General features: G+C 38.0%; 1 protein-coding gene across 4 annotated transcripts in view; it reads left to right on the top strand.

Moving 5' to 3' along the window:
* The window catches only part of adgrv1 (adhesion G protein-coupled receptor V1), a 139,393-nt gene that overhangs the window by 42,751 nt on the left and 73,523 nt on the right, over positions 1 to 23,119 (top strand). For all 4 annotated transcript variants that reach the window (XR_009271335.1, XR_009271336.1, XM_058775838.1 and 1 more), the window contains exons 21-54: positions 271 to 1,014; positions 4,232 to 4,605; positions 5,418 to 5,594; positions 6,050 to 6,230; positions 6,320 to 6,513; positions 7,145 to 7,274; positions 7,477 to 7,560; positions 8,289 to 8,428; positions 9,798 to 10,407; positions 10,524 to 10,739; positions 11,240 to 11,455; positions 11,564 to 11,808; positions 11,883 to 12,064; positions 12,145 to 12,953; positions 13,401 to 13,610; positions 14,348 to 14,478; positions 14,609 to 14,708; positions 15,144 to 15,323; positions 15,405 to 15,568; positions 15,726 to 15,813; positions 17,731 to 17,809; positions 17,930 to 18,068; positions 18,158 to 18,299; positions 18,382 to 18,647; positions 18,784 to 18,959; positions 19,038 to 19,165; positions 19,243 to 19,412; positions 20,226 to 20,372; positions 20,541 to 20,621; positions 20,729 to 20,993; positions 21,135 to 21,257; positions 21,922 to 22,144; positions 22,331 to 22,535; positions 22,728 to 22,874. Coding sequence is in view for 2 of the 4 variants with exons in the window: in XM_058775838.1 (XP_058631821.1) it covers positions 271 to 1,014; positions 4,232 to 4,605; positions 5,418 to 5,594; positions 6,050 to 6,230; positions 6,320 to 6,513; positions 7,145 to 7,274; positions 7,477 to 7,560; positions 8,289 to 8,428; positions 9,798 to 10,407; positions 10,524 to 10,739; positions 11,240 to 11,455; positions 11,564 to 11,808; positions 11,883 to 12,064; positions 12,145 to 12,953; positions 13,401 to 13,610; positions 14,348 to 14,478; positions 14,609 to 14,708; positions 15,144 to 15,323; positions 15,405 to 15,568; positions 15,726 to 15,813; positions 17,731 to 17,809; positions 17,930 to 18,068; positions 18,158 to 18,299; positions 18,382 to 18,647; positions 18,784 to 18,959; positions 19,038 to 19,165; positions 19,243 to 19,412; positions 20,226 to 20,372; positions 20,541 to 20,621; positions 20,729 to 20,993; positions 21,135 to 21,257; positions 21,922 to 22,144; positions 22,331 to 22,535; positions 22,728 to 22,874 (7,466 nt within the window). In the remaining 2 variants the exon portion in view is untranslated. The remainder of the gene's footprint in view (positions 1 to 270; positions 1,015 to 4,231; positions 4,606 to 5,417; positions 5,595 to 6,049; positions 6,231 to 6,319; positions 6,514 to 7,144; positions 7,275 to 7,476; positions 7,561 to 8,288; positions 8,429 to 9,797; positions 10,408 to 10,523; positions 10,740 to 11,239; positions 11,456 to 11,563; positions 11,809 to 11,882; positions 12,065 to 12,144; positions 12,954 to 13,400; positions 13,611 to 14,347; positions 14,479 to 14,608; positions 14,709 to 15,143; positions 15,324 to 15,404; positions 15,569 to 15,725; positions 15,814 to 17,730; positions 17,810 to 17,929; positions 18,069 to 18,157; positions 18,300 to 18,381; positions 18,648 to 18,783; positions 18,960 to 19,037; positions 19,166 to 19,242; positions 19,413 to 20,225; positions 20,373 to 20,540; positions 20,622 to 20,728; positions 20,994 to 21,134; positions 21,258 to 21,921; positions 22,145 to 22,330; positions 22,536 to 22,727; positions 22,875 to 23,119) is intronic.

The raw sequence follows: 23,119 nt of genomic DNA, 5'->3' as shown, positions 1-23,119 counted from the left end.
ATTTGGACACATGCATTGCACAAACTGTTGTCCAATCAAATGCTCTCTACACTGAGAATGCCCTTCCCCATTATATCACCTGTAATCAACTAAGTATCAAACTGTTTTTCAATACATAACATAACTAAAAAATTGGGATTATCCCTTTGAAAAGTCCTGCACAACGTTCCTGTGAAACTGCACTTGTTCCATGAGGTCTTTAAGTTGTATAGTTATTTTGTATGTGCAAATATATTACATCTACTACATTTCAAACAACGTTGTCTTTAGGTGGCTATCCTGGTGAGGGAGGAAAATTGGCAGAGAAAGACCTCAGTGCATCTGTTCTCATTCCCTTCAATGACGACCCATTTGGAGTTTTCGCTATTGCCCCTGAGAGTCTGGAGCGTGAGGTAGCCGAGGATGTCTTGTTAGTCAACGATATGTTTGATATCACATCCTTCACCATACTTCGTCAGCAAGGCACCTTTGGAGATGTGCGTGTGGCCTGGGAAATCCTGTCAGGAGCTTTCCCACGTGGTCTCCCGCCCATGGAAGACCTGATATTGATGGCCTCCTTTCCTCAGGCTGTAGAGCTCCGACCACATGCCAGGAGACGCCATGCAGGCACCGATGCATTCTTCTTCTCTGGACTTCCAGGAGCTTATGGATCCATCAGTGCAGAAACCCATCTACAGGTTCCACAGAACCTGGCTAACTTTACTCTGTCAGTCTGGCTGATGCCCAGGCCTAATACAGATGGATTTATTGTTTCTAAAGGCAACAGGAATGGAACTATCTATTATGGAGTTCAGGTCCAGACTAATGAGTCCCATGTTACTGTTATGCTTCATTACACAACCGTAGGATCTAACAGCTCACAGGTGGCACGAGCTACTGCAACTAAATTTGTAGAGGATAATACTTGGGTTCATGTGGTCATCGCTGTGGAAGATGGAATTATTGCGTTTTATCTGGATGGGAGCCCAGTCCCTGGGGGGATTAAGAGTCTAAAAGGAGAAGCCATTGTAAATGGTGAGTAACGCTTGTATCTTTTTTAAAACAATGTAAATGTGGACTGCAAAAGATGTAATTTGTCCCAAATATGTATATGTCCCAAATAAATATTGAGTATAAAATGTTAAGTATATATAAATGCTGAGTATATAATAACAATAACAATGTCAATAATAATAATATCATCATCATCATCATAATAATAATAATTATTATTAGTGTTGTTGTTGTTGTTGTTATTATTATTATTATCAGCAGGTAGACCGTTCAAGGGGAAAATTTCCAAAGACTTGGATCCTAAGCCATATTTAGGGATTGAGATTTTTGACTTTGATTTTTATTCAATTTTTATTTAGCTGAGTGTATATAAAATACATTTATAATAATAATTTATATATTTTATATATATTTCATTATTTTAATTATATAAAATAGTATGAATGTGTAAATTAATTAATTTATATAATATATTTATAATGCATAATTATGTACAAATTAATATAATTTGCACAAAATTATAAAGCATACATTATCATTGTTATAATTAATATAACTATTATATAGATTTGTATCATTATTATTATTATTATTATTATTAAATAATAATTATGTATAAACAGCAGTGTCTCCTAAGCTCGTGAAGGCTGTATTTATTTGATCAAAAATACAGAAAACAGTAATATTGTGTGAAATTAATGCAATTTCAAATATACTTTAAAATATGATTGATTTCTGTGATGCAGCACTGAATTGTCATCAGGCATTACTCCAGTCTTAAGTGTCACATGATCCTTCAGAAATCATTCTGATATCTTGATTTCTTACCAGTGTTGAAACTGTTGTGGTGCTTAATATTATTATTATTATTATTTTTTATTTTTTTGGAACCTGTGATACTTTTTTTCTTTTATTCTTTAAAGTATAAAAAGTGAAAATGAATAAAACACAAAATTTATATTTGAAATAAACACAGTTCTTTTTAACTTTTTATTTATCAAAGTATCCTGACAAAAAGTATCATAGGTCCCAAAAACATATTAAGCAGCACAACTGTTTTCGACATTGATTATAAATCGACATATTAGAATAATTTCTGAAAAATCATGTGACACTGAAGACTGGACTAATGATGCCGAAAATTCAGCTTTGCTTTAGAGGAATAAATGATATTTTAAAGTACATTCAAATAGAAAGCTGTTATTTTAAATTGCAATAATATTTCTCAAAAGTACAGTTTTTTTCTGTAATGATGAGATGTATTGAAACTTCTTTAAAAAAAACATAAAAAATCTTACTGATCCTAAAGTTTTGAACGGCAGTGTATTGACTCAAATAAATGAATAAATGTCTAATTTATATTTTATAAAATGTATATAAAGTAGATAATATACCTGTGTCTGAGTATATCCTGCTGATGCCACCCTCATTTTACATCTTTATTAAAATCATTCTCATCATTTCACATCATTTGCATCAAAGGCTTTTTTGAGTTTATTTTAGCCTTTTAACAACTGCACAACAAATTAGGAAACCACCACTGCTATAATTCTTCATTTGGAGTTCCACTTAAAAACAAATTCCTCATGCTTATGTTGATCAAGCAATGAGATGTGGTTCCTCACCTATTCTTGTGGCCCATATCTAGTCTAGTGAGAGCCCTATGCCATTGTTTAGCTTTTCACAGGAAGATATGCTTGACCGAACATTGAGCCGCTGGACATTGTTCGCAGCACATAAAGACAGCTGGCGTACTCTCTCTCTCTCTCTCACTGAAAACAATAGAGCCCCTACTACGACTTTCCTGAAATCCTTTATACCATCTTCAGTGAAGTGAATGTACACATAAACTGTATGGATATCTGAGATTGTCTCGGATTGTTAGCTTTACTGGTGATTACGGCCTTTGTTTAATGTTCTTTGTTGGGTTCCATGAAGCGTATTTCCTCAATTTGTATAGTTGTGTGCCTTTGAATGTCTCTCTGGTGGTCAGGAGGTTACTGCTTTAAGCTGGTGTAACCAACGAGAATGAACTCGACCCTTTTTATTCCAGTTTCACCGCTGTCAGATTTCTCTTGTTTCTCTTCATATAATGAGTTATCATGGCCCACTAGGAAGGCTATGTCTATGGTGATTGGAAGGGACACAGATATGCCCCTATATTGTATTTCTCCAAAGACATTTCACTGTGTGTTGTTATCTGGGTCAGACAGTGCTTGTTGAATACACTGGTTTGAGCACAGTACTATTTCTTAGCCTCACCGTGTGTTCTTTTTCAGTGTTGCATTACCTATTTATGCACATTTATGATGCAGCTTGATTTATTTTGCTTCATAAATCCTTAGTGAGGTTTATTGCTCATTCTAACCCTTAAGTATTAAACTTTGGCAGATAACTCATCCTACACCAGCTGTGTTGGAGACATAAATGATCCCTCAAATTACAGGTCTTATTGCAGGTCTTATTGAGGAGAGGCTTATTTTCTAAGTAATCACTTACATCAAACTTATGATTTTCAGCTGGTGAAATTAAAGAGGAAAAGTTAGATTGACGTTTGACCAGTAAGCAACCATCTAGTAAAATACTCTAGCACTGCATAAAAACACCCTAAAACCCCTCAGAAGAACACCTCATATTAACAATGTGGCAACCACCTACAACCCTTTAGCATTGTTAGCTACAGACTATTTAGGGTCCTAATATAATGTTATGTAATAATCCCAAACATTTTTTGAGATTTCAGGAGATATGCATTTATTTTATTTTATTACACATTTTTATAAGATTATTCTTTATTTTGCTCAAAATATTTAATATTTTATTCTATTTATTTATTACTTTCACCTGGTGAAAAGGAAGAGAAAAAAAATCCTTTAGATTTAAAGACAAACCTGAGCCCTATATTTAGGGACAACATTTTTTTGACATTGACCGGTTAACAGTCACCTAGAAAACCACTCAGAACACCCTTTTCTTAGAAACACTGTAAAAATTAAACACCTTAGCTACCACACATTAACTTACTGTACAATACTTTAGCATCATATTCCGTGTCAAACATCTCACACGTTATCTTCAGAAATCCATCCATCTGAAGCATAGTCAGGTAACATTCTATCACAAGATCTTCTGGGCTTTAAACATACAGCCATTGGGGTTGCAAGCCCAGATGTTTACCCAAAAAGCCACACCATCCATCCATCCATCCTAACGCCTTGCATTGAATTCTTCCCTACAGATGCTGCGTCTATTAGGATCGGTTCCAACCCAGATGGTGAACAGCGCTTCACTGGTCTTCTACAAGACCTCCGGCTGTACTCCAGCTGGCTCAACCGCTCTGAGATTCATGAGATCCACAACCAACCAGCCAAGAACGACCTCCACAATGTGTCAGGGTACCTGACATACAGGCAGGAGGAGAAACTCAAGTCGTTTTTAGTCGAAGTACGGGATGATCAAGAAGAGGAGGGTGAGGAGGTTTTCTACCTACAACTGGTGGCTGTTCAAGGTGGAGCCCGTCTACCAATTCCCAGACCTACTGCCATCCTCAGGGTCATGAAGAGTGATAATGCCAATGGACTTTTTGGCTTTACTGGTTCTTGTATACCAGATGTAGGTGCAAAAAATCTTTCATATAATTATATTATTATATTATATTATGCTTTTGAGTTTATTTTATTTTAAAACCAAAGATAAAGCAATGTCACTGTTTGGCATAAGCACATAACTCCAAATAACAAGAACTAATTCTGACTATGCAAAACATAGACCTCCAGGGGTGACATCCAGTGAGAAATCTGCAATGTTGCCTTACAGATAGCCTTCTGACCAGCACAATTAAGGTCTAGTGAGTTAACAGTTAACCGTATTATTTGATTAAGTACCCAAGTTGCTTCGTTGTCAGTGTTTGGTTAACCTTCCCTCCGAAAGCACGTAACGTGACCCCTAGTTGTGAGACCATGTCTTCATGTATATTTAACATTTCTTCACGCCTGGATGGATGGAGCGTGCATTCTTCTCTTCAAGGAGATTGGATGCATGGCATCTCCAATGACTTGCTCGATTAACAAGACAGATGGTCAGTGAATTCCTTTAGAGGAGGACCTCTCAACTACTGACAGAAAAGACACAGTAGCACGTGCTTTCTCTTATGCTCTCAGCAAATAGAAACAAGACTAAGCAGAAAAAGGAAACCGGACATTTATCAACCAATTTCCTTTCTATTTAACCAGTTACATGAAATGTAAAGTCTGTAAACTCTTTAATGATCATGCATCTCAAAATTGTCAAAAATGCAGTTAGAGTATATAACATTTCAGCCTAACAACATCTAAAACTCTGAATGGTTACAAATAATTCTGTCTTGAAAATCAATTTGTTGTGCTATTGTTGGTTTACAATGACCTTTATCATTTCTTTATCAGATATCTGAGGAAGGCTCGATGATCTCCTGTGTAGTGGAGCGCACACGTGGCGCTCTGGATCACGTCTATGTAAACTACACCGTCACTCAGGTTGATTCACCCGCAGACTCGTCAAATGCCTCTGACTTTGCCAATGCTACAGGCTCCATCCATTTCCTGCCAGGCCAGCGCTCTGAGGTAACAGGATCGACCTGTCAAGCAGTTAATATTAATGACCACAGGACCACCAATTAAGGGGGAACATTATAATATTGCCATTAATGTGTAATGGCTGGACAACTGCAGTTACATGCCATTGCATTACATCTGTTCACATGATGACTGTATATGTTTAAATACAGAAATAACATTTAAATTACGCTATCAACCAAAAGTAACAATGTATTAAAACAATAAAGAAGTCAGAGTTGTTTGAGAAATATAAACAAACTTGTTTTAAATAACAAAAAAGTTTGCATTGATGAATGTAGTTGATGTCTTAATATTTTTTATTAACAGCCAAACTGTACATATATGGCTCCATCTAGTGGTGGTTTTAAACACTTTGATTAATTGACGGAATAAATTCACTAAAAGTAATGGCAAAGCCTCACTCATAAATGCCTTTATATTTGATTTCTCTTGTCTCCCAGGTTTTAAACCTGCTGGTTCTAAATGATGACCTGCCTGAGGTCGATGAGCACTTCCGGGTTAGGCTGGTGTCAGCTGAATCAGGTGATGGGAAACCAGGTTCCACTCCTACCAGTGGTGCCAGCATTGACCCAAACAATGCCATCAACAATATTACAGTCAAAGCCAGCGATCATCCATACGGTAAATTGGTATATTTGCCATTTTTAGCTTTATTCTTTCATTAATGCTGCCAAATGGTCATAGCTGAACGGTTATTAATGAAATTTCAGGTCTACTGCAATTTCAAACTACCCCAGTGCCTGTGGGTATGATCAGACCTGCACTAGAGGAGGCCCATGTGACTGTTCAAGAGGAGGCTGGTGTGGTCAGTCTGCTGGTGGCCAGAGCGCAAGGACTGCTGGGAAGGGTGATGGTGGGCTATCGTACGTCTCCATTCACAGCTGCTGGTTCAGAGGACTATGAGGTACCAACAGTTGCTGAACATCTTTTTGGGGGTTAAATGTTTTAAGTTTAAGTAAAATTTTGGGTCAGTTTGTTTGTTTTCTCAGTCATTCATTTATTTATTTATTTTAAATAAATTTATCATTTTATTTAGCAAGAATGCAATAAATCAAAGGTGACATTCCTAATTAAAAAAAACAACAACTTTAAACCATCTATTTACAAAATCCTGAAAAACAAGTGTATCACAGTTTCTACCAAAATATTAAGCAGCACAACTGTTTTTAACATTGATAATAATAATAAGTGTTTCTTTAGCGCCAAATCAGCACATTTAATGATTTCTTAAGGATCATATTACACTGAAGACTGGAGTAATGCTGAAAATGCAGTCTTGCCATTACAGGAATAAATTCAAATTAAATTTAAGAAAGTACTAAAATTAGAAATCTGTTGTTTTAAATTGTAATAATATTTCACCATATTAATGTTATTGACCTCAAGGTTTTAAACAGTGTACATGTATTTGGTCTTTTATGGTTTTTGCTCTCTTATACAGTCCAGCAAAAAGAGTCATTTTTCATTAACCAAGATCCCCTAATAAAATTCCTTTGTATATTAAAATGGCACAATTCCTTTCCATCTTCTGACAGGACACAGAGGGATTTCTAGACTTCTTGCCTGGCGAGAGATTTAAGTACATCAATGTGACTATTATAGACAACTCTGTCCCGGAGTTGGACAAAGTCTTCAGAGTGGAACTCTATAATCCAAATGGAGGAGGTAAGAAAACTTGTCAGTTCAGATTGATTCTGTGTCCTCACTTTTACTTTCTTGATTTTTCTTTCACTGTTTCCGCATGCACTGTCTCCTGTGGGCTCCATTCATGCTGTTTGGGCATGATTATGGAACATTCTGTATGATTTCAATATGTACTATGTGTGATTTCTGTCTGTTCCTGTCTGGCTCCTGTGTGCTCTTTAAGTGGATCCATTTTTTGCAAGTGAAGCCAGTGGAAGTGGCGAGAGTGACACTGACTTCTTTCTTCCGTCCTTTCACTATCATCATGGTAAGACTCTTTTTCTCACAGATGTTTACTTTTTCCTCATTTCCATTATGTGCTGTAATACCCAGACTGGATCCTATTTGGGGGGGGATACTGGTTTGACTGTATATAAAACTAAAGTGCCTCTTAGTATTAACAAAGTTCCCTTCAGGTTGAATAAAAGAGGTTTTATTTATATTTATTATTTCCCAACTGCTTGAACTGCTCCTACTTTGGCATTTCTGAGGCACTTCATGCCCCATTATCTGTCGTTTGGGCCTTGGCAGATCTTTTCAACAGAACTTCTTTAACCAATGCTAATTTGCTGCTTACTTTTTGTTTTTCTTTCTTTTGTTGATTTATTGCGTAATTGAGGTCACCCCTTACACAAGCTTTATTTTGTAAGTGCTAGATTAAAAGTTGTAAAGTTTAAGAGCTGCCCATAACGGTCAAATAACCAGACTTTGGATTGTAGACCCTGAGTTCTGCCAAGCTGTTTACATAGTACTAAGGCCTGCGAGCAATACCAGGAGAGACGTGGGAAAAGCAAATAGCCTTTATGTTTAAGGGAGGCCAATAGGGGTAAATGATGTTTTGAAAATGTCACAGTTCACCTCTGTGACGCTTCTTGGTGCCCTTCTTTAGGGAGTCTTTAAAAGTAGTAGTAGCGTAAAAATGGGTCTACTTATTTTCTAATTTTCTTCTTTTATATTATGGCTTGAATAATGAAAATATTTATTTTTGCTCTGAAGCTAACCTGGGCGCTGCTGCTCGTATCATTGTGACCATCGCTGCTTCTGATGAGGCTCACGGCGTCTTCCAGTTCAGTGCCGACTCTCTGACTGTGAATGGCACAGAGCCTGAGGAGGGCAGAAGTACTGTAGTACTGCAGGTCAGTCCTGGTTATAAACATGGATCATCATCTATGTGTTTCTTTTGTCCCATGTATGAATTTATTCAAAAAGTTCTTAAAAATACATTTATACTGTGTGTTACAAACATATTTAGAGTTATTTAGAATTAGAATTATTTATAAGAAATAAAAATGTCAGTATATAAATATGTAAGCAATATTTGAATCTTTGAAAATTAGTTATGTGGTACAATAAACATGCAGAAATTATATCACAGACAAAATCTTGAAAAAAAGTTCACTGCCATGGGTTTTGAAAGAGGTCTCTTATGCTCACCAAGGCTGCATTTAACTGATCAAAAATACATTAAATAGTTAGTTCACCTAAAAATGAAAATTCTGTCATTAATTACTCACCCTCATGCTATTCCAAACCCGTAAGACCTTCGTTCATCTTCGGAACACAAATTAAAATAGTTTTGATGAAATCCGAGAGCTTTCTCACCCTGCATAGAGAAGCAACACACTGAAATGTTCCCAGAGCCAGAAACGTAGTAAGGACATTGGTAAAACAGTCTATGTGACATCAGTGGTTCAACCATAATTTTACAAACCTGCAAGAATACTATTTGTGTGCAAAGAAAACAAAATAAACAACTTTATTCAACAATTCTTCTCCTCCACATCTTCCACCATTATCAGGAGTACCTCTGCAGGTAAACAAAGCATGCTGCTGACGTGATGCGTGATGCTGCTGACGTAGAACACGTATGCGCTGAACCTTGTTTACATGCAGAAGAAAGCAATGCGCAGGCGTCATGGTACTCTCCATAATGGCGGAATACATGATTTGGAGGAGAAGAATTGTTGAATAAAGTTATTTTTTGTATTCTTTGCACACAAAAAGTATTCACATAGCTTCATAAAATTACAATTGAACCACATGGCCTATTTTATCGATGTCCTTACCACGTTTCTGGACCTGGGAACATTTCAGTTGCATTGCTGCCTATGCAGGGTCAGAAAGCTCTCAGATTTAATCAAAACTATCTTCATTTGTGTTCCGAAGATGAATGAAGGTCTTACGGGTTTGGAACGACATGAGGGTGAGTAATTAATGACAGAATTTTCATTTTTGGGTGAACTATCTTTTTAAAATAGTATTGTTGTGAAATATTATTACAATTTAAAATAACTGCTTTCTATTTTAATGTATTTAAAAATGTATTTTGTTCCTGTGATGGCAAAGCATTCATTACTCCAGTCTTCAGTGTCACATGACCCTTCAGAAATATGCATTTTTAGAGTGATTAAAATAAACAAAATAAAAAATACATTTTATTGAAAACAAATTGTACTGATGAGAAATGTTAATGGTTAATATAAGTAAGTTTCCTGTTTTTCTCAGGTGATTCGTACCTTTGGCACTCTGTCCAATGTGACAGTGTACTGGGAGGCAGATGCTAAGTCAGAGGGAGAGCTTGTTTATAGATCTGGCAATGTGACCTTTGAGGCGGGCCAGACTGTTGGAAGCATCTACTTACTGATTTCCCAAGATGACTTTCCAGAACTCGACAAGAGCTTCAGCGTCCACCTCTCTAATATTTCTCATGGTCGACTCGGGAAGGAAACTACTGCCACACTGACTGTATTGGCCAGCGACGACCCTTATGGACTTTTTGTATTCTCTGACAGCAGTAGACCAATCCGTGTGCCAGAAGCAAATACTGTCATCACCCTGACCATACAGAGGACAAAAGGCTTAATGGGAAGGATGCGAGTGACATATCAAACACTGAGGGACACTGATTCAGCTCCGTACAGCACACTGGGAGTGGGTCGGGCCAGTGCAGGGAATGATTTTGTGCCTGTTATGGAGTCTGTGATATTCTCTGCTAAGCAGAGTGAAGTAAATGTGACACTGAGGGTACTTGATGATGAAGAACCGGAGAGGGCAGAGTCTGTGTTTTTGGAACTTGTCAGTGTCACTTTGGTTGAAGGGCTGCAACCAAGACCCGGTAAAAGTCACTTGGAACATATTTGGAACACTCATATTATCTATGAAATGTGCATAGCAATGCTGGATTAAACAAAAAGCAAGAATGTGTACTAAAAATATATTTTGGTTTTTCAGTTGCTCTTTCCCCTCGACTTGGCCCACGGAGCGCCACAGTTGCCCAGATCATTATAGAGGCCAGCGATGGTGCTTTTGGGGTGCTACAACTGTCTTCCCCAGCAGTGAGCGTGCCAGAGTACTACGTCGGACCTATAATCAATGTAACGCGTATTGGAGGGATTTTTGCTGACGTGTCTGTCAAGTTCAGAGCAGTTCCATTGACCGCTAGAGTGGGTGAGTTTTAATGACAATGTATTTCTGTTATTATGAACATTGCCTGAAAAACCACCTCATGCAAAAAATATGCAATATGGGAGTTTTTGTGAAATTTACATGTTTCATTGGACAAATTTTCAATTCGCAATTTCAGTTTGCACAATTTTTGTGGGTAATGGAAATGCAGATAGACATTTTACAGATTTCTGTTTCAAATAAATGTTCTTTTGAACTGTCTGTTGATCAAAGAAAAAAAAAACAGTTTCTTCAAAAATATTAAGCAGAAAAACTGTCAAATCAGAATGTTCTGTTTTAACATGGTTTAAATTTTAATGTTTAAATGTGTTTTAAATGGTAATTTTTCACTATATAACTGTTTTACATTATTTTAAAACAAGTAAGTGCAGTTTTGTGTGTTTCTACATATTTAATTTAATTACATTTTGAATGGAATATCTATTTTATATCTATACATGTTTCTGAATCATATCATATATGTTTTTTAATGTTATATATAGGTGAAGACTACAGTGTGGCCTCTTCTGATGTGGTTTTGCTGGAGGGAGAGAGTAGCAAGCCCGTCCCTATCCTCATCATCAATGATGTGGTGCCTGAACTGGAAGAGACCTTCCGAATTGAGCTTCTCAACCAGACCACTGGAGGCGCTCTCCTGGGGGACCTTACACAGGCCATCATTACCATCCTACCCTCAGATGATCCATATGGATCTTTTGGTTAGTTTTTATGAATGGTGTGCTTGTCATGGAAGTTCAGTAATGAAACATGTTCAGTGTTTTACGCAGTGACAATTTGAAGAGATGTAATGTATTTTTGATGGTTAGTTTTTCAGGCTGCACCCATCACAATCGAGGAGCCAGCAGTGAATGCTTTTGAGGTGTCCCTACCCATAGTGAGGAATGCTGGAACTATAGGTGATGTGGCTGTCCAATGGAGAGCCACAGTCAATGGTAGACCTGCCACTGGTGATCTGCGACCTTTGTCTGGTGAGGTCAGGTTTGCTCCTGGAGAAACTTTAAAGACACTGAAAGTTGAGGTTTTGGCTGATGATGTACCTGAAATTGAAGAGGTGAGTGTTGGTTTTTAAGCTTTGTAAGGATGTATGAAAACTCTATATTACTTAAGTGTTTCTGTTAAATTCAGGTCATAAAGGTTGAGCTCATAGGTGCCACCAATGGTGGGAACATTGGGGCTGAGAAAGTAGTCGATATCATTGTTCCTGCCAATGACAACCCTCACGGAACCGTATACTTTGAGCAAACAGTATACCGCATCCAGGAGCCACTGGAAGGGATCTATATGGCTAACATTACAGTTCGAAGGAGGTAATGTGCCTGTTTTTCCTATGTCTTTAATTTTGCTTTGAATGGTATGTTATGTTGCTTTTTTGTGTTTTTCACTGCAGGGGTGGTAACTTTGGCATGCTGGAGATCATTTATAGCACCTCTGAAGTTGATATTGTAAGCAGTGCTCTCAGGGAAGGCAGAGATTTCCTGGTTTACTATGATTCTCCACTGGCTGGAGCGCCATCCAATGCCCTCCGCAGACCCATCAACATCACCACAGACACAAACGTCTTGAATTTCTGTGCTGCGTTCTGCCTTAGACAGCGAGCTTGCCAAGCTTTCAGCTTCACCAACGCCCCAAGAGCGAGTTGCTTCTGGGTAACATCTGGGGCCAGACAACTGAGTCCTTCCTCACAAACTTTCACCTATTTAAAAAACACCACAGCGGCCGCTTCGCTGTTTAGCTCGCAGGCTGTTGCTGGGAGCGACTACATAACCATAACGGCTCAGACCGCAACCATGCTAGACAGATCGGGAGTCATTAACCTCACTGTACCCATCTTGACTGACTCTTTGCCAGAGGTGGATGAGAGTTTTGTGATTAAAATCCTGAGTGTTAGCTTGGTCAACATGACTGCAACTACCAAGAACTTGCCAACGATACAGCAGCCGGACACAGCTTTGGTGACTATAGCGATGAATGGAGATGCGTTTGGAATATTTCTGCTCTACAGCATTAACCCCAATGCCACACAAGATGGGCTGTATCTTGAAGTGAGAGAGGAACCAAAAACAACAGTGCTGCTGGTCATTGAGAGGAGAGGAGGCAGTATGGGACAGGTTACAGTGGAGTGGAAGTATGTTGGTGGCAGTGCCACACCTAGTGCTGACTTCAATGGGACAGGGGAGTCCCTCATCTTCGCAGAGGGTAAGTCTGGTCTGCTTTGTGCTTTTGGTGGTACTGACACTTGTCACGAGAAGTCAGAAGATTCACTTTAGCAAAATGTGCTTTTTCACACTTGAAACTTGAGTAATTTTCACCTTGTGTTACAATGTTCATACTTTTCTCTGGTGGAATTATTTACATTACGTACCTTTGGCAGCTTAAATCAGGGATAGCGCTGCTTTAGTACTTTTGATCTTTGGTTTAATGCAGGGTTAAAAGTGTTGATAGTACCGTTTTTGTACAACTGGCTGTTAATGGTGAAATACATTTCTATAATTCAAATAAACTAATATCAATCAAACAAATAAATATTGGTCAATTAAATAAATAAAAGAATAAATGAATATAAATCATACTATATAAATAAATAAGTAAATAGCCTAACTAAAGTTAATTTCAACATTGAGATGTCCTGTCTGTTCCTTGAAGGTGATGTAAAGAAGACCCTTGAGTTTGTCATCACGGATGACATGGAACCTGAAGACAACGAGACTTTACAGATTGGGTTAGTGAGCACTGAGGGTGGCAGCCGTATCCTTCCCAGTTCGGACACAGTCACCATCCTCATCCTGGCCAATGACAATGCAGCTGGTGTGGTGGGCTTTCACACAGCCTCAAGATCTGTCATCGTCAGAGAGGGTCTGTGTTTTTCTTTTTTCTCCACTTTGACAGTTAAGGCTTTTTCACACCACGAATGATATCCATAACATTGTGTCTACACCAGACTCGAGCGGCACGATGTGACGCGACAAAAGACAATAGAAGAGTTTTGTCATCTGCTGCTTTAAATGCTCAAGCTCTTTCAAGCAGGGGATTCTGATTGTCCATCAATGGTTTTTATTATTCATCAGTTGGAAATAATTTCATAAAATTAAAATAATTCCGATTCCAACACCTTATGGTTATAGTCACCCCCATCATAATGTATTTATTCATGTAATTTCTCAAAAAGCAGAGGTCGTTTTAAGAGTAACATAATTGATTTAACTTCTGTTATGGGTATGTGCAAGTGTAGAGGCATTTTAAACATGTTGTAATTGGATAATTAGGCATCAGTTTGTGCTCCATAGTAACTAGTAACATAGTATCAAGATGTGATGAGAGAAGAGGGATCTGCAACAGCTGCTACATTAGGGAAGATGGTTCGTGTCACCATGCATGCATGACAGGACACGTGAATTCTATATCCCTATATAAGGAAAAGGAACTCACACACATCTCATTAATATTAGCTTCTAAATCAGTTGAGGGTTGTATTACTTAAAGTAAAGTTTGTTGAGGTTTTATTAAAGGCAATAAACCCAATGCAAAATCCATGTCTCATTATACCAGAAAATGGTTCATAAGTAAGGTTAGATGTTCATTGTATTCAACAGGTGAGAGTTTGTCTCTGCTGGTGGAGAGAACAGCTCCTGCTATTGGAAATGTTACAGTAGAATGGAGGATCGAAGGCCCTCGAGTCTCAATGACTTTTACAGACACCTCGGGAACTCTATTTTTCTCTGAGGTAATGAATAAAAATGTTGCTTTACCAGATCATTTAAACTTTATCATTTAAATAATTTAAACTTTTAAACCTAACTTGTGAATTCAAAGGACAATGAGTGATTAATGTTCTGCCTCAACTTCTGTTTCAGGGAATGTTAAATAATACTATAGTGTTGAGGCTACTTGAGGATACCACACCAGAAGAAAGAGAGGAGTACAGAGTTATCCTATCAAATATACAAACCAAAGGTATTTATCAGAAACACCCAGGAATGAGTTCCTCAAAAGTTTAATGTACTGTATATTGCAAGTTCATCTCATGTTACCATGTTTAGCAAGGCCGCTAAGATTTATTATACGCATTTATGAATGTAGAATTTTTCTTAATATTTCTCAGTTTTGCTTTTCTGGTAAATTATCTTGTTTTAAGGATGTTTACATATTTTATTAGAAAACAAGTCAAAAATTCTGATTAAAATTTAGAATTTTTACAGTGCTAACATTAGCTGTTATCTTACTGTCTTGTTAATTTGTTAATCATTCACAATCTACACATCAGCTTAATCTTAGCTTGCACTCACATTTCACTTAACATTTTAAGAATGCTTTAGGATGTATTTAGGTTGTGCTTATTCTATACACAATCTATTCTTTATACTTTTTTTAATAACATAATTCTCTCAGGGGTTACCCAGACAGGCATGGCAGCTCTGCGCACTCAGGGTCGTGAAGCAGTGGTGAGCGTGGAAGCTAGTGACGAGCCGTTTGGTTTGCTCAGCATTGCCCCCTCATCCTCAAAAGTGACCACAGATGAGAAAGACACCACCATCAGGATTTACATAAACCGAGAGTTTGGTGCATCAGGTTAGCTACGCTTGTAACATCACTCAAACAAAGTGTTGTCCTGGAGTATAGGGATGTAAATATTGATACTTTCCCCTACAGGTGCTGTAAATATCAGCTATGAGACAGTGCAGGGCTCTCTGCAGGACCTCAGACAGACTGAGGGAGCTCTAGCCCAGCCAGGCCAGGACTTCAGACATGTCTCCAGCTCTGTGATCATGCAGGATGGACAGACATCTGTGTCCATCCCCATCACCATCTTAGATGTATGATTCTTCTGATCTAACATTCATGACTACATTCTTACAGTTTTCATTTTAATGTGAACTAAGAATGATTTTTAGATGCTAATTAAATCTCAGGCAATTTGTATTAACCATAAGTCAATTAATCAAGAAACATATTTGTGTTTGTCGTTAACAGGATGACATCCCTGAGCTGCAAGAGTTTTTCTTAGTCAATATAACATCAGCTGTCCTCATAACCACCCTACCAACTGCCCCTAAACTAAGTAAGATGATTAGATAATTAAGCAGATTGATTTTATATTGCGTAATTTTTCACTTTTCTGTGTTAAATGAGTCACATTTAATTAGGTTTTAGGTTCTTCTTTCAATTATACTTTCTTCTTTAACTTGAATCCTGTTGCATCCTTTCATAGAGATTTACTATACATTGAAAGGTAATGGGACCCACACCTGTGCTTGATATGCTCTAGTGCTTTGTGCTTATTGTCATGTTGTCAGTGGCATTTTATAACTAGAATCTATGTTTGATTCTGATAACTGACAATATAATTGACAGCTCACAGCAGTCTGAGCACTATCATTCCCAAAGACAGTCCGCACTCCTCGCTTATAATTACAGATGTTCCGATACCCTTTTTCCCTTCCCGATACCAATTCCAATACCTAGGCTCAGGGTATCGGCCGATACCGAGTACTGATCCGATACTGTGTATCTGGTTATACAGCTATACTTACTAGCCCTGTATGAATTGATACAATTATTTTATGGTGCGCTTCACCATAGATAGATAGTCTGGCAAGTAAACAAAAAATATAATATATAATGTTTGGAAAAAAGTACACTCTTAACATCAGTCAGTCAAGCATTATAAATATATTATGATAATCAAGTATTATTGATAGAACTTTAGCAATTAGAATTAAAACTTGGTAACCATGTATGAATGCATATTAGTCATTTTAACTGAACTTAGGACTGGTGGTGGTGCTTTTTGGTCATTCAGTGTTTCTGTAAAATGGGGAAAAACTATCAATAATACTGATAAGATAATAATAATCATACAATGAATTCTACTAAGAACAATATAAACGCACTAAGGATTAACAAGCTGCTGGATTCGTGAATATTAATCACGTTGTCTGCATTGGCTCGAACTGATTTGCTGAAATCAAAACAGGGATGATAATAGGTGAGTGCCAGCCAATGGGATTGTCGTTTGCGCATTAGCTCCGCCTACTACCGGAGAACCCGGCAGTTAAGCTGAAGAATTCCAAAGGAACTCCGTTATTTTGACAGAAAAATACAACAAAGAATATAGTTTACATACCATTCGGAATTGACGCGCTACATGTAAAAGACTCTCTCTCTCTCTGCGTGTGAGGAAAAAAAAGCAAAGCGACGGCGAGTTGTCTGCTTCACACTAGAGCTTATGGTGCGTCAAATACAGGTGCGCTGCGCATTCATTCAGATGATCTGAAAAATAGATAGCTTGACGGAGAGCGAAACTCTGAAGCGCACAGTGTTCAGCGAGTTACAATATATCTGTGATAAAATCATACATAGCCTCCAACTCACACACTGGCGAGTAAAATCTGATTATTTATCAGCCAGTGGCTAATATTAGACATCATTTAGTTGCCCAGGGTGAAGATTTAGTCGCATATGCAAGTGATTTACTGGCAGTGTGCTAGCACGTTTGTACTTCTTCTTCGCTGCTCTAAATAGTGGTTGCTTGTGGCAACACAGCACAGCTTCCTGTGTTTGCATTCTGAGCAGCGAAGAAGAATTGATTTCCTATTTGCAGCATTAAGCAAAGCTAGCGCGCATAACTATAGGTCCTTTAAGAAAATGGTATCGGATCGGTACATGGGTTCAAGTACTCGCCGATACCGATGCCAGAATTTTTTGTGGTATCGGTGGAATTTCCGATACTAGTATCGGAATCGGAACAACCCTACTTATAATCAGTGATTTGTGAAGACTGTTGGTAGAAGACTATTAGTGGGTTTTTTTTAGTAGATGACAATTGGTGTAGTAATAGTGGATGATTAATAATGTGGCAAATATCCTTGTGCTTTTCCTGAAACCCAAAGCATGCTGCCATTTCCCAAAATCCTAACCTTTAAACTATTTTATTTTATTATTATTTTATTTTTCTGATGTGTTCCTGTCTTCCCAGATACTGAAGGCCTTGTAGCAGAGATCAGCATTAATGCTAATGATGGAATCCAAGGCATCATTGGCTGGCAAAACATAGAGTATGAGCATCCTTTCTGTCTTTTTTTTTTTTTTTTTTTCAACTAATGTGAACCATGGTATCTTTCACTTTTAAGTCCTATTAAAAATCTTTTTTCTCAATGTATGTATTTTCTCCTCAGCTATGTGATAAATGAGACAATTGGCGTGTTAACTCTGGTGGCATACCGTGATGCCGGGACGTATGGAAATGTGTCCCTGTTCTTCTATGCCCAGAATCTTGAGGCTCAGTTGGGTCTGGATTTCAATGCTACCCCATCTGTGAGTCACACACATTCTTTCTAATTTTAAATATGAGTAATTATTCAGCATTTGTTGTTAATAATTATTGACAAAATACACCTACACAGATGATCCATTTTGTGGATGGAGAACGGCACAAGTTTATCGAAGTCCAGATTTTAGATGATGCCATTCCTGAAGGGGATGAGACCTTTCAGTTAATTCTAGCAAATCCGTCGGCAGGGCTGCAGCTGGGAGAGAACACTACAGGTCTGGTATGCTGGGAGACACTGAACATTCATGATCGTCCATGATCAGTGCAGTATATTTTTTCTCTAATGTGTTTTCACAGCTACCGTGACTATTCTGGCCAATGACGATGGCCATGGAATCATATCCTTCAATAACAGTGAACATTTCCTGCTGAGGGAGCCCACCTCTGTGTCAGGTCTGGGGGAGAGTGTGGCCAACCTCTACATCATACGAGACCCTCCTCAGGGTGTATTTGGTACAGTAACGGTCCAGTTCACAATCACTGATGTCAATGGATCCCTGTACACTGATGATCTCACACCTTCCTCTGGCTTTGTGGTACTTGAGGATGGAGTTAGATTCAAGGTACACTATAAAAAGATCTTACTGAGCAATGAGAATTTTATTAAATAGTTAACCAAGCATAATGACAGAACCAGGTCTGTTTAAGTTGAGAAAATACATGTAGGAAGCAGTGTTTAGTCTCGTATTTGTTTTCTAGACTTTGGAGATCTGGGCTGTTCTGGATGCTGAGCCAGAGATGAATGAGACATTCACAGTGACTCTGTCCAACCCTACTGGAGGTGCTCGGCTGGGAGACTCACTGCAGACTTTCATCACCGTACTGCAGAATCAGGCTCCTCTAGGACTCTTCAGAATATCACCATCATTTAACAGGTACAGTCACAGTCTGTTCTAAACAAGCTTGTTAGATCCATACAACCCCTGCGTCTACTGGATTTGTGTATTTTCCAGGACTCTAGACACCATGACAGTGGAGGAGCATGGCGGTACGGTGTTCCTGACTATATCTCGCAGTAATGGGTTGGAGTCAGCCGTCAGTGTGGAATGGGAGACCCGGTCAGGAACAGCATTTGGCATGAGTAAGAAATTACACCACTAAGTTTGTTTTGGTGTAAACAAAAACTGTTTGACCACAGATTGTTTAATTTATTTGTAGGAGGAGAACAGCCAGTGTTGGCTGTGTATCAGTCCGTCAGGGATAGCTTGGCGTCAGTCTGGTGTGCAGTGCCCAGTGAAGACTCTGCTGTGGTCCTGAGGCTGCTCAGAGGTCCAGCTCAGAACCAGGCTGTGCTCTACAAATGGCAAGGTGTCTTAGTACCTGTGGAGGTATGCTCTGAATTCAGTTAAAGCACGTTGTATGCGAACTCCTTTGCCTGTTCTGTTCCCCTCTGTCCTCCCAGTTGTTTCCCATTTCAGATACATTGTACTATCTTATAAAAAAAAGCCATACAAGGACAAAAAAAAGCTCAATGCTCTGTGTTTTGGTAGAAGAAAATGCACTCAAAATTGTAATGCTTGTTCAGTTTCCCTAACTATATCAGCTAATGCAACAAAATTGTATTCACTATGATGATATACATATAATCATATAAACATATAAACGTGGCCTAATGGTTAGAGAGTTGGACTCGTAACCCAAAGGTTCTGTGTTCGAGTCTCAGGTCCGGCAGGAATTGTAGGTGGGGGGACTGAATGTACATCTCTTCCACCTTCAATACCATGACTGAGGTGCCCTTGACTGCTGTGTGTGTGTGCACTTTGGATGGGTTAAATGCAGAGCACAAATTCCGAGTATGGGTAACCACGTCACTTTGACGTGTGTTCAATTTAGTTCATTTTAGTTTTTAACAAACAATGTGTTTGGGTCAAATTTACAGTTTTATTTAATGTTAAGAAAACCCATTTGCAATCTGTGTTAAAATAACTCATTTTAACATCCTTTTTTGTAATTAAGTTATTTTAATTCATGTATTTATTTTTATTTAGAAATGTATTTATATTTTTAAAGATTGTAATTATTCATCATACCTTGTCAATGCAAGACAATAAGTATTTATTTTATTTGTTTGTTTGTTTTTATTTTTATTTCCTTTCTTCACTTCTTTGTTTCTTTTCTCTCTTTCGTTCTGTTTCTCATAGTTTGTCAGCATCCAGAATCCCAGCTCTTGTGTGGGTTTTACAGTAAATGGCTCCAGCTATGTGGCAGTTTCCCATGCACACAGCACTGTGTCATTAACTGCCACAATCAGTTTATTTCGCCTTCAGGCAGACCTCAACCTCACTCAAGTTAGTATGCTGCCAGTTTATCTTTTTATTTAGCTGCCATTGACAATAGCTGTATTTGTGCTTGTCCTGGGATATCCATAGAACTGTGATTCATCTCACTATGGCCAGATTTGTATTTTTATTTGTAGGTGTATTTGTGTATTGTTCAATGTTGTCCTCTTTTTGTAGGAGCAGACTCTTACTGTGAACAGTTTCAGCGTTAAACACTTCTCCACTGAGCTCCAGCAATATTTGATTGCTTCTAGTGAGGTAAACTCAATCTGACATGTAAAATACAAACTTGGAGTTCTAATTGGAAGCATTAACGTAGCAATAGTAAGAAATACTTTATTGAGATCATTCCTCTCTGTCTTAAGATTTTTGTGTGGGATGGAGGCTTATTCTCTCTTCATCAAAGTCTTGACTTGCAAGACATTACCACAGCCATACCCTTCAGACGAGGCAGCAGCAATGTACAGCACCTGGCTGTGTGCAGGAACAGAACTTCATCGGCGTGTTTGATATACCAGTGGAGTAATGGACGTTTCCAAAACCCTCAAACCTTAGAAGTCAGTGCTCGAGTCAAGCAAGTGGAATCATTTCAGATGGGAGGAGATACGTTACTCCTCGTTGTTACTGAAGGTATCATATGCAGTCAGTAGCACTGTTGCAGTTCAAGAGTATTTTAAATTTGAAGATGTTTTAACACTGTGATCTTGGAATGAGCATTGCTCCCCCGTATCAGTATCTAACGTCTTTGTCTTTATTATTCACCATGAAAAGGTCCGAGCTCAACATGTGAAGTGTTTATGTGGGGTTCTCAGCAAAACTTCTTCCAGCAGACACAGTCCATCCCATTTCCTGGCCTCTTTTCAGTCCACCCCTTTACCCCTCCTTCCGGAATATGTGAGTTGCCAGACAATATTGTGCAGTCTGTTTAAATATCACATTTAGTGTGTTTCCACTGTTTTTACCCATATTTCATCTTTACCAAAATTATATGCCTTAGTTTATTGGTATTTTAATTTACATGCAATAATAATAGCACTTGCAAAACAGAATTGTATTGATATTCCTCAGACATTGTTGGGTTCTGGTTATGGGTTTGGTCTAAACACTTAACTCTATGTATTGAACTCATGCAACTATTTCAGACCGAAACACTATTGTACAGACTCTTCTTACTTGCATGTACATTACCATTCAGCAGTATCATTTAATTTTTTATTTTTATCTGAAGAAATTAATACTTTTATTCGTCAAGGATGCATTAAATCAAAAGTGATATTAAAGACTTTTACATTGGTACATTGATTTTTTTTTCCCTGTTCTATTCTGCTCTGCAGTTCTTTTGAACTTTGTTTTTGATTCCTGAAAAAAAGTATCACATGCACAAAATAATACAGCACAATCATTTTGCATAAATTTTGATTGGTCTTGTCTCAATTATATATTTAACTATTTGTTTGCCTTGCAAGCATATCTAGTGTGTAGGCTTCATGTCATTTACAGTATACAGCAAAACCATCTGTACTGAGAAATTAGATTTACAAGTTTCTTTGTGTCTTAGCTCACCTGTTGCTTGCGGGTCTAAGTGGTTCAGCCCTGTACTCATGGAGGTCAGATCTGAGGCAGTATGCTGAAGTACTGAAATATCCGTCTGCACAAGAATTTCTGCACCTTCCTGTTCCTTCTCTCAATTCTACCAAGAGTCTTATTGTAGCCACTGGAGAATCAAGCTCTGTTGTATATGAGCTGACCTCAGTGTCCAACCAATCTGACTTCATCCCCAAGTATGTTGCCATTCCAAAGTAAACCATAGGAACAAAAAAAAAACAGTTGGATTTCTATATTTAAATGATTGTTGTTATTATTATTATTATTATTATTATTGTTGTTGTTGTTGTGATTATACTGTATATACCTTTTCTAGTAGTCTAATGCTGATGGTCATTGATATTTTCATCTCTTATCCTCAGTTCAGGAGAGCTGTTTTTCCAACCTGGTGTCCGTGAGCTAGAAATAGCAGTGAATATAATTGACGATGATGTTCCTGAGGAGGAAGAACATTTTCGTGTCAGCCTCAAGAACCCCAAAGGAGGGGCAGAAATTGGCTTTCGTGGTCAAGTGACCTTGTTCATTCCAGCTAATGATGATGCTTATGGGATTATAGGCTTTGCACAGGTATAAAGATCAGAATACATCGCGTGCTTCACGCTGTTATCTGAATATACAACTCAAAAAACCCAATGTCATGGCATGATCTTTAATAGTGTAAATGTGAAGTATTGTCAAATTTAAATTCAAAGACTGAATATTTTACTTGCTGAAGATGTTGGTGCACAGTTGATGATATAGGAATATATTTATATACAGAACTCTTTAATGCGGGAGGTGGATGAGTTGGAGGATGATAACCCTGTGTCTCTGAGCATTGAGAGAAGGAGAGGCAGGTTTGGCAGACTAACAGTACACTGGAGCGCCTATGGTAGTCCGGATGACATTTTTCCCACTTCAGGAGTGGTGAGAGCTGCTGCTTTCTGTTTTTAATTGTGTTAGTTATAATATTTGACTGAACTGCATGTTTTAAATGGTACATTTTGTATTGCAGACTGTCATTCTAGTCCAAAATCATAACTCTAACTATAAGCTGCCATTTGTAGCAGTTATATTTGTAATTAAAATTTTCAAGTGACTGTTTACAAAAACATTGTACTATTTAAAGAGCCTGTTATTCAAACCTATTATATAAACCTCCCAATTGGGAC

This window comes from Onychostoma macrolepis, chromosome 05 (assembly GCF_012432095.1).
Source record: "Onychostoma macrolepis isolate SWU-2019 chromosome 05, ASM1243209v1, whole genome shotgun sequence".
In the NCBI taxonomy this organism is placed as follows: domain Eukaryota; kingdom Metazoa; phylum Chordata; class Actinopteri; order Cypriniformes; family Cyprinidae; genus Onychostoma; species Onychostoma macrolepis.
Note: the sequence above shows the minus strand (reverse complement) of the source record. Positions and strands in the feature narration are given on the sequence as shown.